The sequence below is a fragment of the Salmo trutta genome, chromosome 32 (genome assembly GCF_901001165.1).
Source record: "Salmo trutta chromosome 32, fSalTru1.1, whole genome shotgun sequence".
Classification (NCBI taxonomy): Eukaryota; Metazoa; Chordata; class Actinopteri; order Salmoniformes; family Salmonidae; genus Salmo; species Salmo trutta.
Genome location: NC_042988.1, coordinates 34,786,175 through 34,799,659, shown reverse-complemented (window position 1 = coordinate 34,799,659; position 13,485 = coordinate 34,786,175). Strand labels below are relative to the sequence as shown.

At 41.5% G+C, this 13,485-nt stretch overlaps 1 protein-coding gene across 1 annotated transcript in view; it reads right to left on the bottom strand.

Annotated features, from left to right (window-relative positions):
• LOC115171784 (ATP-binding cassette sub-family A member 3) overlaps nucleotides 1-13,485 on the bottom strand; it is a 93,086-nt gene that overhangs the window by 43,050 nt on the left and 36,551 nt on the right. Inside the window, exons 5-8 of the mRNA XM_029728919.1 lie at nucleotides 9,462-9,627; nucleotides 4,682-4,941; nucleotides 4,490-4,606; nucleotides 1,956-2,076 (exon numbers count right to left, since the gene is read on the bottom strand). Coding sequence (XP_029584779.1) covers nucleotides 1,956-2,076; nucleotides 4,490-4,606; nucleotides 4,682-4,941; nucleotides 9,462-9,627 — 664 coding nt within the window. The remainder of the gene's footprint in view (nucleotides 1-1,955; nucleotides 2,077-4,489; nucleotides 4,607-4,681; nucleotides 4,942-9,461; nucleotides 9,628-13,485) is intronic.

The window sequence follows — 13,485 nt, the reverse complement described above, 5'->3', positions numbered from 1 at the left end:
CAAGCAAAGAGGCACTGAGTTTGAAGGTAGGCCTTGAAATACATCCACAGGTACACCTCCAATTGACTCAAATGATGTCAATTAGCCTATCAGAAGCTTCTAAAGCCATAACATCCTTTTCTGGAATTTCCCAAGCTGTTTAAAGGCACAGTCAATTAGTGTATGTAAACTTCTGACCCACTGGAATTGTGATACAGTGAATTATAAGTGAAATAATATGTCTAAACAACTGTTGGAAAAATTACTTGTGTCATGCACAAAGTAGATGTCCTAACCGACTTGCCAAAACTATAGTTTGTTAAAACTTCTTAGGGCTAGGGGGCAGTATTGAGAATTTTGAAAAAAATATGTGCCCATTTTTAACTGCCTCCTACACCAACTCAGAAGCTAGAATATGCATATTATTGTTCAGGTTTGGATAGAAAACACTCTGAATTTTCTAAAACTGTTTGAATGGTGTCTGTAAGTATAACAGAACTCATATGGCAGTCAAAACCCTGAGCCAAATTCTGACAGGAAGTTGATACCTGATGTGTTGAATTACCTTTAAGCCTATGCCATTGAAACACACAGGGGCTTATTCATCTTTGAGCACTTCCTATTGCCTCCACTAGATGTCCCCAGTCTTTACAAAGTGTTTTGAGTCTTCTACTGTGAGATCTGACCGAACAAGAGCCATGGAACGGTGATGGCCGATTAGACTCTGGCGTGCGAGTTCATGTTGGGTACTCTCGTTCCAATACGTTTTAAAAGAGAACGCAATCGTCCGCCTTGAATATTATTCATGTTCTGGTTAAAAAAGGCACTAATGATTTATGCTATACAACGTTTGACATGTTTGAACGAACGTAAATATTTTTTTTCCCCTCGTTCATGAAGTGAAGTCCGGCGGGCATAGATCATGTGCTAACAACACGGAGCTTTTTGGACATAAATGAGCTTTTTCGAACAAAACTACATTCGTTATGGACCTGGGATTCCTGGAAGTGACATCTGATGAAGAGAATCAAAGGTAATGGATTATTTACATAGTATTTTCGATCTCTCCAACATGGCGGTTAGTCTGTATCGCAAAGCGTATTTTTCTGGGCGCAGTGCTCAGATTATTGCAAAGTGTGATTTCCCAGTAAGGTTATTTTTAAATCTGGCAAGCCGGTTGCGTTCAAGAGATGTAAATCTATAATTCTTTGAATGACAATATAATATTTTACCAATGTTTTCGAATAGTAATTATTTAATTTGTTGTGCTGACTTGACTGGCGGTTATTGGAGGGAAACGATTTCCTGAACATCAACGCCATAGTAAAACGCTGTTTTTGGATATAAATATGAACTTGATAGAACTAAAAATGCATGTATTGGCTAACATAATGTCCTAGGAGTGTCATCTGATGGAGATTGTCAAAGGTTAGTGCATCATTTTAGCTGATTTTCTGGTTTGGTGACGCCTGTCTTTGAATTGACAAAACATTACACACAGCTATTGTCAATGTACTCTCCTAACATAATCTAACTTTATGCTTTCGCCGTAAAGCCTTTTTGAAATCGGACAACGTGGTTAGATTAAGGATATGTTTATCTTTCAAAGGGTGTAAGATAGTTGTATGTTTGAAAAATTTGAATTATGACATTGAATTGGTTTCAAATTTGCCGCTCTTGATATTTCACCTGTTGTTGATAGGGTGCACCACGGGTGGCACGCTTGCGTCCCACATAGCCCCAAGAGGTTAACAAGAAACGTGTGGAGAGGTTGAAAAACACGTTTTAATGACTCAAACCTAAGTGTATGTAAAACTTCCGACTTCAACTGTAATAGAACATACTATACACAATCGAGCATCTCTCAGACAGCAGAGGGTTTAGAAAACCATGAATAAACAGACAAATGGAAGGCCGGACAGACATCTTGAGACACACACAAACAAACCTCTTGAAACACACACACACACACACACCTCTTGAGAAGAAGGCACTGATCATGAAGCTGAAGTTGATGGTTGCCACGGCGAAGACAAGCAGGAAGACAAAGACCAGGGTGGGGTCACTATAGGTCAACACAGCTCCATTAGGGCTCACCTAGAAAGGGCCAGGACAGGAAATAACATCATTATCTTCATGAATACTAAACACACTGCATTGGACACAGACACCTGGGTTTAGGTTCATTAGGGCACACCGTAGAAAAAAAACGTAGTAAAACCTTTTGAAACACAGAACAAAAACAAGCATTTCTTATTGGAAAATTTTAGGTAGACCTTCCACGTTTGACAGTTTTCTTTCGTTTGGTGTCTAATTAACACGACCCTGGACAGATGGAGATCCAGTAGACTAGAGGTTCTTTATGCTTTTTCAGCTCGAGATCCAAATGAGAAATTTACTGTCCTCAAACAACTCAAATTAAGAAGAAATAGTGTGAGGTGTGTCGCAACCCACCTCCAACATGCTCAGGGCCCACTTTGGGTCCCAAACCATGGTTTAGGAAACACTGCAGTTGACACTCATCTTTATTATGGTGCCTTCAGAAAGTATTCACACCCCTAGACCTTTTCCAACATTTTGTTGTGTTACAGTCTGAATTAAAAATGGATTGAGATTGTTGTCACTGGCCTACACACAATAACCCATAATGTCAAAGAGGAATTGTTTTTAGAATTGTTTACAAATTAATAAAAAATGAAAAAGAAGAAATGTCTTGAGTCAGTAAGTATTCAACCCCATTGTTATGGCAAACCTAACTCAGTTCAGAAGTAAACATTGGCTTAATCTTTCTGGCGCAGGCGTTCCGCTAGCGACCCACCTCGACAACATCCGGTGAAATTGCAGAGCACGAAATTCAAATTACAGAAATAGTAATATTTAACATTCATGAAAATACAAGTTTCATACATCAAAATAAAGCTTAACTTCTTGTTAATTCAGCCGCTGTGTCAGATTTTAAAAAGGCTTTACGGCGAAAGCACACCATGCGATTATCTGATGACAGCGCCCTCACACAAAAGCATTAAAAACATTTTTCAACCAGGCGTGCCACGAAAGTCAGAAATAACGATATAATAAATGCCTTACCTTTGAAGATCTTCTTCTGTTGGCACTCAAAAGGTCCCAGCTACATCACAAATGGTCCTTTTGTTCGATAAAGTCCTTCTTTATATCCCCAAAAACTCAGCTGGCGCGCTTCATTCAATAATCCACCAGTTTCCCTCCTTCAAAATGCATCCCAAACGTTACCAATAAACTTCTCCAAACAAGTCAAACAACGTTTATAATCAAACCTCAGGTACCCTAATACATAAATAAACTATAAAACTTAAGACAGAGAATCGTTATTGTCTTTACCGGAGATAAACAACAAAGAACACGCTCTCATCCATGCGCATGAAAACACTACAGCCAAAATGGGAGCCACTTAGAAAAACTTCAAATTCTAGCTCATTTTTCCGAAAACAAGCCTGAAACTCTAAAGACTGTCGACATCTAGTGGAAGCCCTAGGAACTGCAATCTGGGAGGTTTTCGCCTCACATTAAACATGACAGCCATTGGAAACAGTGGTAGGCTGAAATTTGTATTTTTTGGGATGGTTTGTCCTCGGATTTTTGCCTGCCATATCAGTTATTTTATACTCACAGACATTATTTTAACAGTTGTAGAAACTTTAGAGTGTTTTCTATCCAAATCTACCAATTATATGCATATCCTAGCTTCTGGGCCTGAGTAACAGGCAGTTTACTTTGGGCACGCTTTTCATCTAGACGTCAAAATACTGCCCCCTAGCCCAAAGAGGTTTTAACAAGCCACATAATAAGTTGCATGGACTCTACAAAGACCAGGGAGGTTTTCCAATGACTACTATTGGTAGATGACATAAAAATCTAAAATAAAAGCAGACATTGAATATCCCTATTTTCTTTGAGCATGGTGGTTATTAATTACATCTTAATTAATTACTACAAAGATAGACGTCCTTCCTAACGCCGTTGCCAGAAAGGAAGGAAACCGCTCAGGGATCTTATCATGAGGCCAATGGTGACTTTAAAACAGTTACAGAGTTTAATGGCTGTGATAGGAGAAAATGTAGGAAGACTCACAGCTGTAATTGCTGACAAAGTACTGACTCAGGGGTGTGAATACTTATGTAGATTAAATATTTCTCTATTTCATTTTCAATATATGTGCAAATATTTCTAAAAACATGTTTTCACTTCGTCATGATTGGGAATTGTATATAGATGGTGAGAAAAAAAATCTAGTCAATCAATTTTGAATTTAGGCACTGTATATAAAACGTATTTAGCCAGGTACTGTTGAGGACACTCATCTTTATTATATCAACCTTATTCAGCCAGGTACTGCTAGTCAGAGATTCTCTTGACGTGACCTCGTAAGTCAAGAGGTGGACAGTTGAAAAAAACAAGTGAGAATGAAGAATCATGCCCCTCCTCAAAGCAATAGAAAGAAAATACATAACAGTTATGTATAGTGCAAACTCACCTTGATGCAGAAGAGCAGCGTGACGAAGAACATGGAGATAGAGAGGAAGAGGAAGAACATGAGGAACCAGGCCGTCCAGTGCAGCCAGTTACTGAGGCCCATCATCCGCATGTACTCCTGTAGAGAGTAAGTAGAGTGAGATTGACAGTTTGCTTGACTGACAGGTAATCCACCACCTCACCCCTCACCCACCTTGAGCTTCCTCTCCTTCTCCTGCACCACGGCCCTCACAATGTTCAGGGAGGTATAGGTGAGGCTGAGCACCAGGAGGAGGGGCAGCTGGTTCTGGATGGCCAGGATGAACACGTCGTAGATGAACGGCGGGAAGGGGAATCGGCGGAGGACCACCCGGGTGTGGGAGAGGAGCCAGGCTGCTCCTGTGCTGTTATAGGAACGCATGATGGCCTGGTTGACCGCATGCTGCACTGCCAGGAAGCCCTCACGGAAGTAACCTATGGAGAGGAACGAGGTTATGTTAGAATAACTGCATCCCAATTCTCACAATGTGGGCCCTTGTGCATTCCTCCCCATGGATCAGTGCAAACATGGGCTACAGCCTAGGGAGTTTCTTTAATCAGTCTCCTGACAATGTTAGTCTGTGAAACCCAAGTCATGTTTTCCTGTTTGCTTATGGCAGAATACAGCTCAATCAGTTCAGTGTTAGTGCCAGCATCAGTCTGTGGTGGTATGTAAACAGCGACAAAGAATACAGATGAAAACTCTCTCAGTAGGTAGGGTGGTCTACAGCTTATCATGAGACACTCTACCTCAGGCGAGCAATAGCTCGAGACTTCCTTAGATATCATGCACCAGCTGTTGTTTACAAAAATACATAGTTCCCCGCCCCTTGTCTTACCAGACGCCTATGTTCTATCCTGCCGGTACAGCGTATAACCAGCCAGCTGTATGTTGATAATGTCGTCGTTCAGCCACGATTCCGTGAAGTATAAGATGTTACAGTTTTTAACCTCTCTCGGGTATGTAGGACGAAATCGTCCCACCTAGCCAACAGCCAGTGGAATCGAGTGGCGCGAAATTCAAAAACCTTAAAAATGCTATAACTTCAATTTCTCAAACATATGACTATTTTACACCATTTTAAAAGACAAGACTCTTGTTAATCTAACCACATTGTCCGATTTCAAAAAGGCTTTACAACGAAAGCAAAACATTAGATTATGTCAGCAGAGTACCCAGCCAGAAATAATCACACACCCATTTTTCAAGCTAGCATATAATGTCACAAAAACCAAAATCACAGCTAAATGCAGCACTAACCTTTTATGATCTTCATCAGATGACACTCCTAGGACATTATGTTATACAATACATGCATGTTTTGTTCAATCAAGTTCATATTTATATCAAAAACCAGCTTTTTACATTAGCATGTGACGTTCAGAACTAGCAAACATACCGAAAACTTCCGGTGAATTTACTTAATTACTCACGATTAACGTTCACAAAATAGATAACAATTATTTTAAGAATTATAGATACAGAACTCCTTTATGCAATTGCGGTGTCAGATTTTAAAATAGCTTTTCGGCAAAAGCACATTTTGCAATATTCTGAGTAGATAGCTCGCCATCACGGGCTAGCTAATTTGACACCCAAATAGTTTGGCGTTCACTAAACTCAGAATTACTATAAGAAAAATTGGATTACCTTTGCTGTTCTTCGTCAGAATGCACTCCCAGGACTTCTACCACAAATGTTGTTTTGGTTCAAAATAATACATAGTTATGTTGAAATATCCTCCGTTTTGTCCGTGCGTTCAGGTCCCTATCCGAACGGTGACGCGCGGACGCATGTCGTGACCAAAAAATTCAAAATATTCCATTACCGTACTTCGAAGCATGTCAATCAATTTTCTGTCGATTTTTCTCGTAAAATAGCGATAATATTCCGACCGGGAGATGTTGTTTTCGTTCAAAGACTGAAAGAAGAAAATGGACTCTTCACGTGCACACGTGCGCCCGTGTCATTGTTCTCAGATTGACCACTATCCAAAACCCCTACTGTTTTTCAGCCAGGGACTGCAGAGTCATCATTCCCCGTTCTGGCGCCTTCTGAGAGCCTATGGGAGCCTTAGAAAATGTCACGTTACAGCAGAGATCCTCTGTTTTCGATAAAGAGGCTATAGAAGGCCAAGAAATGGTCAGAGAGGGCACTTCCTGTATAGAATCTTCTCAGGTTTTGGCCTGCCATATGAGTTCTGTTATACTCACAGACACATTTCAAAGAGTTTTAGAAACTTTAGGGTGTTTTCTATCCAAATCAAAACAATTATATGCATATTCTAGTTTCTGGGCAGGAGTAATAACCAGATTAAATCGGGTAAATTTTTTATCCGGACGTGAAAATACTGCCCCCTACCCAAGAGAGGTTAATGTCCCATTGGTAGTTTAATCTTCCCCGTAACTCGGCGATTTTATTCTCCAAAGATTGCACGTTTGCTAGCAGAGTGGAGGGAAGTGGGGGTTTCTTCGATCGTCTACAAATTCTCAGATGGCAGCCCGAGCTTCGGCCCCTAATTCTACGCCTCCTCTTCACGCAGATCACGGGGATCGGGGCCTGTTCCCGAGGAAGCAGTATATCCTTTGCGTCAGGCTCGTCAGAGTCATGAAAGGAAAAAAAGGATTCTGCTAGTCCGTGGTGAGTAATCGCAGTCCTGTGGTCTAGAAGTTATTTTCGGTCATAAGAGACGGTAGCGGCAACATTATGTACAAAATAAGTAAAACTATTTGTTACAAACAACGCAAACAAACAAACAAAAAACTATCGGCTGGGGCCAAGTAAAAACCTCTGCCTTCTTCTCCGGCGCCATCTTACTAGGGCCCATTCTCGGCGTCTATACCTTGGGCCCATTGTTTTTCCTGTTCATGTCATACTGTATACTGGTGGGAAAAAAACATTAGTATGACACTCTTCCATTACCATGGAGATAAACAGGAAATGAGGACTCATTCTGACCTTTTTACCAGATCATTCCTTAACCCCACCAGAAGTTTATATTAACATATACTGATCTGAAAATGAAGACAACAGCTACTCACTGAACAATCTGAACTGATGAAGGGATAGATGGCATTAAGAGGCAGGAGGTAGGCCTCAGTAATGATGAACCCTTCAACATTTGTATCCATATTTAAAATTCATGAATTCTGACAAACTCTTTGTGGTTATTGTAGACTGGAATGGTTTCCTCTAGGCGAGCCTCAGGCCATATTCATTAGGCACCAATTTTGTATTTTTTTTAACACTGAAACATTTTCGTAAATGTTTTCCATTGTGTGCTTTAATGAATATGACCCTGATATCTCCCATTAGAGACACATTAACACAGCCACTTCATTTGAGATCAAAGGTCTGGCTCAGTAGAGGACACCAGAACGCCAGCTCTCTTCTGTTCTCGTCACTCGCTCATCATCTCTTCCTCTTTTGGGAGTCAGAATATTGACATAGCTTCAAAGTGGAAGGAGGAAGGGAATCAAAAGGGCAGGGTCTAAGATGGAGGATCTGGAGCCATGAGCAAAGAGATGGGGCAAATCTCAACAATATCCTACTCTCTATTTAATACACTACTTGTTATGCAACCACCACCACCATCGTTTCTGGATATATTCTGGAAAATATTTTTAAAAACATCTGAGTCATCACCAAATTTATCAGAGAGAGAAGTGAATACATATGGATGGACAATTTTTTTTTTAAGTTTCCCGATGATGAAGGCAAAGCTCTGAAAAATACCATTTGGGTCAGAAAGGTAGTGTGACAAGGGGGTATCACTAGATTACAGGGCTCAGCCAAACACTGTTGCCCTGTGACACAGAGTAAGGGTTGCCATGGGAACACAGCGGGAGCAAGGAGGAAAGGTTATCTTTCAAGGGGCTGTGCAAATAGCTAAAGCTCTCTCATCGAGTGTGTGATCTGTGAACACGAGATAATGACAGTGCACCTGACTGCGGCAGTTTGTTAAACCCTCCTGTGTAGGAGTACAGGTTTACATTTTATATTGTATATGCCACTTACGGGTCACTTCATGCAAAGTAGAGTTGGGTTTAATAAAATAAAAAAGTGTTTGTTAGCTTCAGACAGCTACTGTCTCTCCACACACACAAACTCCTTCCTCTCGTATCTGGCTCTGATCCACTGTTCCCGAAGGAGCCTGCAGAAACACTTGGTGTTCGTTTACTATATTTACTGTGTTTATGCTTGAAAAGATAATGTCAATAATGTCTCATTAACCAACATGGATGACAGATCAGGGTGGTGTTCATTAGGGCACGCAACTGAAAATGTTTTGCAACGGAACACAAAAAGGAGTATTTCTTATTGGACCAGTCCAGAAAGTTCCTCCTTGTTTCAGTCCGTTTGGTGCCTAATGAACAGAACCCTGGAGTTCTTATCCAGTGAGTGTATAATGGTGTACTTATCTTTTAAATATGATAATTATTATATTGCTCCTCTGTCCTGTCAAATAATCAGGATTGCCAAGTCAAAATATTTTTATTACAGAAATGATTGGAATGGACGGTCACCCATAAACATATTTTGACACCCTTCTCTCCAATTCCCTCTGCCTCGCTCTGAATTTATCATTCCCATTCCACGTCTTCTTCCCGCCCTCACTACCCTCGTCTTTCACCACTTTCCCTCACTATCTCTCTCTCTTCGCTCTGTCTTATCAGAAATCCATGTTAACATGTACACAGGCAATATGAACAGGCAAACACAAACATATGAAGCCTGAGAGTGTGTGTGGTGTGTGGTGTGTGGTGTGTGTGTGTGTATGTATGTATGTATATATATATATAATCCTCATGGGTGCCGGAAATCCCTCAAAGTCCCCACAAGGATAGTAAAACAAGGAACATTCTCCATTGTGGGGACATTACCCACCTCCTCATGAGTACAAAGGCTATGTTTAAGGGTTAAGTTTAGGGTTACAATTAGGGTACATGCTCACCAGGCGTGCCCCCTTGGAGGTCGTACTGCTCCCTGGGCCCGGGCAGTTGGAAGAGGGGGAACAAGTTGAGGGTGTGCCAGTCAAAGTCATTGTTGATGTTTATCTCAGACTTCTCCTTGGCCGGGGCATTACGGGGACTAAAGCTGAACCGCAGGTGGTAGCTGACCTGTAAGGGATAGGAGGAGGAGAGGAGGGAGGGAGAGAAAGAGAGAGAGTAAAAGAGAAAAATACATTATGAACAACTGGAAGAGTATATTTTCTTTTTGTAGATGTGAAAGATCAGATGATGAAAATTGATCCACCACCATCTACCTCTCTGCCCACCACACACCGAATCAACACATTCTACTGACACACACACACACCCTCTCTCTGTACTACTCAGACAGACAGACACACCCTCTCTCTGTACTACTCAGACAGACAGACACACCCTCTCTCTGTACTACTCAGACATCTTAATGATCTCAGGCCCAGTGTCTATCAGCTCAGTCTGCTCAGGACTGACTGACCACACGTCTCGCTAAAAGACAGATGGAAAGAGGCAGAATGAGAGAGATCAAGAAAGAGGGAAAATAAAAAGAGCAATAGAAAAGAAGACAACACAGTATGATTCATCTCCCAACAGGCCCTGGTCAAAAGTAGTGCACTATATAGGGAATAGCGTGCCATTGTGGGACACAACCAAGTTCTCCATCCAACCATCAGAGCGAGCTGTGAATGAGCCTCTTTCAGGTAAAACAGGGTCCAGTTTCATAAACCTGTGAGTGAGACTAACTGCATAAGATAAGCAATAGTGTGTGATGTGTCCAGCCTCAAAAATATGTTGCATAAAGCCTACTTCCTTTTTCTATATTTGTTCTTTTTTTACTGCATCAGGATGCATCAGAATAGTATACACAGAGCGTTTCACCCACCAACTTTTGGGAGAGGGTGACAGAGTTAAATCTCTATAGGGAGGATGGTGTCCATCAACCCAGCCAGGGAATTCTCCTCTCTTTTTCCTGACTTCCTTCCAGCAGGTCATTCCTGCTGCACAGGTTAAAAAAAACACTGGAGCTTTAGCTTTTGGTGTGTCGAGGTCTGCCACTTTCTGTCCAATTAGGTCATTTCTGTAGAATATTTCTGTCTCTATAGGCAACCCCTTTTGGCTCAAGAGCACCCTCAGATGCAAAAGTTCTGTATAGCCTCAAACTAGGAGGAAATACTAAAGTATGGTTAAAGGTTAGCATGTCAAGGATTTGGCTAGACTGCAGGTGACTCCAGGATTATTGCATTTGAATGAGGGGAAATAATACTGTCAGTGAGAACCAGATGCTTTCATATGTAAACAAAGAGCTGATTCAGGGTTCAAGGTTCAAGTAGGGTGACCACATGTCCCAGATTGTGCGGGACAGTCCTGCATTTTGGCCTTTCGTCCCGCAACCAAACAATCATGTCCCGCATTTTACCAACAAATGAAAACATCACTAATTTAGAAAAAAAGGTACATTTGTCACATATTTCAGTCAGACGTCCTATTCATTTGTTGAGAAGTGGCATTACAACCGGTCTTGTTTGAAGTCACGTTGAGCTTACGACAAGATAAATATCAAGGATGTGGTGCTGGTGATGTTAAACACTTCTCCAGTCGTTGTCGAGATCTGATATTATGCGCAACGCAAGAAGAGACGTAGGCCAATGTCATATCATCAACCAATCACATTTGTCAAATCCTTTCGGGCTAAATTCCAGCTAAACTTGGAGAGGACTGTTAACTACTAACAAAAAGTGTGTAACGAAGCGCAACTAATGTAAGTAAATAGTCATATTAGACAAAGATTTAAGGTCATTTTGTCAAACTTGTGAGGCTGTCCATGCTCATTAGTTGCTCATTCAACATATCCCTAAGACAAACCTGCAATGATTCCTTGGTAAAATATTCCCAGATTTTGTGTGAGGAAAAAAGTGTAGGCAAGGTACACTTCAATTAGTTCGATCGGTGCTGCGGTCGGGAGATGTGTGTGCCTGTGTGTGGAAAAATGATTCAGGTGTATGCTACACTGTCCCACGAATGTCCCGTAAAATCATACCATTGTCCTGCTTTTGGGCATTTTAAAATGTGCTCACCCTAGGTTAAAGTGCAGTGAAGCTGACTGGTCACACACATAGTGTAATTTCTTTTTTATTTAACCAGGTAGGCTAGTTGAGAACAAGTTCTCATTTACAACTGCGACCTGGCCAAGATATAGCAAAGCAGTGCAACACAAACAACAACACAGAGTCACACATGGAATAAACAAAACAAACACAGTCAATAATACAATAGAACAAGTCTATATACAGTGTGTGCAAATGAGGTAGGATAAGAGAGGTAAGGCAATAAATAGGCCATAGTGGCAAAATATTTACAATATAGCAATTAAACACTGGAGTGATAGAAGATGAGTGTGCAAGAAGAGATACTGAGGTGCAATGGAGCAAAATAAATAAAATAAATAACAGTATGGGGATGAGGTAGTTGGATAGGCTATTTACAGATGGGCTATGTACAGGTGCAGTGATCTGTGAGCTGCTCTGACAGCTGGTGCTTAAAGCCAGAGAGGAAGATATGAGTCTCTAGCTTCAGTGATTTTTGCAGTTCGTTCCAGTCATTGGCAGCAGAGAACTGGAAGGAAAGGCGGCCGAAGGAGGAATTGGCTTTGGGGGTGACTAGTGAAATATACCTGCTGGAGCGCGTGCTACGGGTGGGTGCTGCTGTGGTGACCAGTGAGCTGAGATAAGGCGGGGCTTTACCTTGCAAAGACTTGTAGATGACCTGGAGCCAGTGGGTTTGGCGACGAATATGAAGCGAGGGCCAGCCAACGAGAGCATACAGGTCGCAGTGGTGGGTGGTATATGGGGCTTTGGTGACAAAACGGATGGCACTGTGATAGACTGCATCCAATTTGCTCAGTAGAGTGTTGGAGGCTATTACATAAATGACATCGCCGAAGTCAAGGATCGGTAGGATGGTCAGTTTTACGAGGGTATGTTTGGCAGCATGAGTGAAGGATGCTTTGTTGTGAAATAGGACGCTGATTCTAGATTTAATTTTGGATTGGAGATGCTTAATGTGAGTCTGGAAGGAGAGTTTACAGTCTAACCAGACACCTAGGTATTTGTAGTTGTTCACATGTTCTAAGTCAGAACCGTCCAGAGTAGTGATGCTGGACAGGCGGGCAGGTGTGGCAGCGATCGGTTGAAGAGCATGCATTTAGTTGTACTTGCATTTAAGAGCAGTTGAAGGCCACGGAAGGAGAGTTGTATGGCACTGAAGCTCGTCTGGAGGTTAGTTAACCTGTTGGGGCTAGGGGGCAGTATTTGCACGGGCGGATAAAAAACATACCCGATTTAAACTGGTTACTACTCTTGCCCAGAAACGAGAATATGCATATAATTAGTAGATTTGGATGGAAAACACTAAAGTTTCTAAAACTGTTTGAATGGTGTCTGTGAGTATAACAGAACTAAGGCTTCCATTGGCTCTCAGAAGGCGCCAGAAAGTGGAATGACGTCTCTCCAGTCTCTGGGCTAAGTACAGCAGCTCTGTTTGTTACTGGTCAGGCTGAGAACAGTGACACTGGAGATGCGCGTTCATGTGAATTCTCCATGTTTTTCTTTCTCTCTTTGAACGAATACAACGTTGCCCGGTTGGAATATTATCGCTATTTTACGTTTAAAAAAAATTTGCATAAAAATGTATTTTAAACAGCGTTTGACATGCTTCCAAGTACGGTAATGGAATATTTAGAATTTTTTGGTCACGAAATGCGCTCGCGTCACCCTTCGGATAGTGACCTGAACGCACAAACAAAACGGTGCTATTTCAATATAACTATGGATTATTTCGAACCAAAACAATATTTGTTGTTGAAGTAGAAGTCCTGGGAGTGCATTCTGATGAAGAACAGCAAAGGTAATCCAATTTTTCTTATAGTAAATCTGAGTTGTGAGGGCCAAACTTGGTGGGTGTCAAATTAGCTAGCCGTGATGGCCGGGCTAT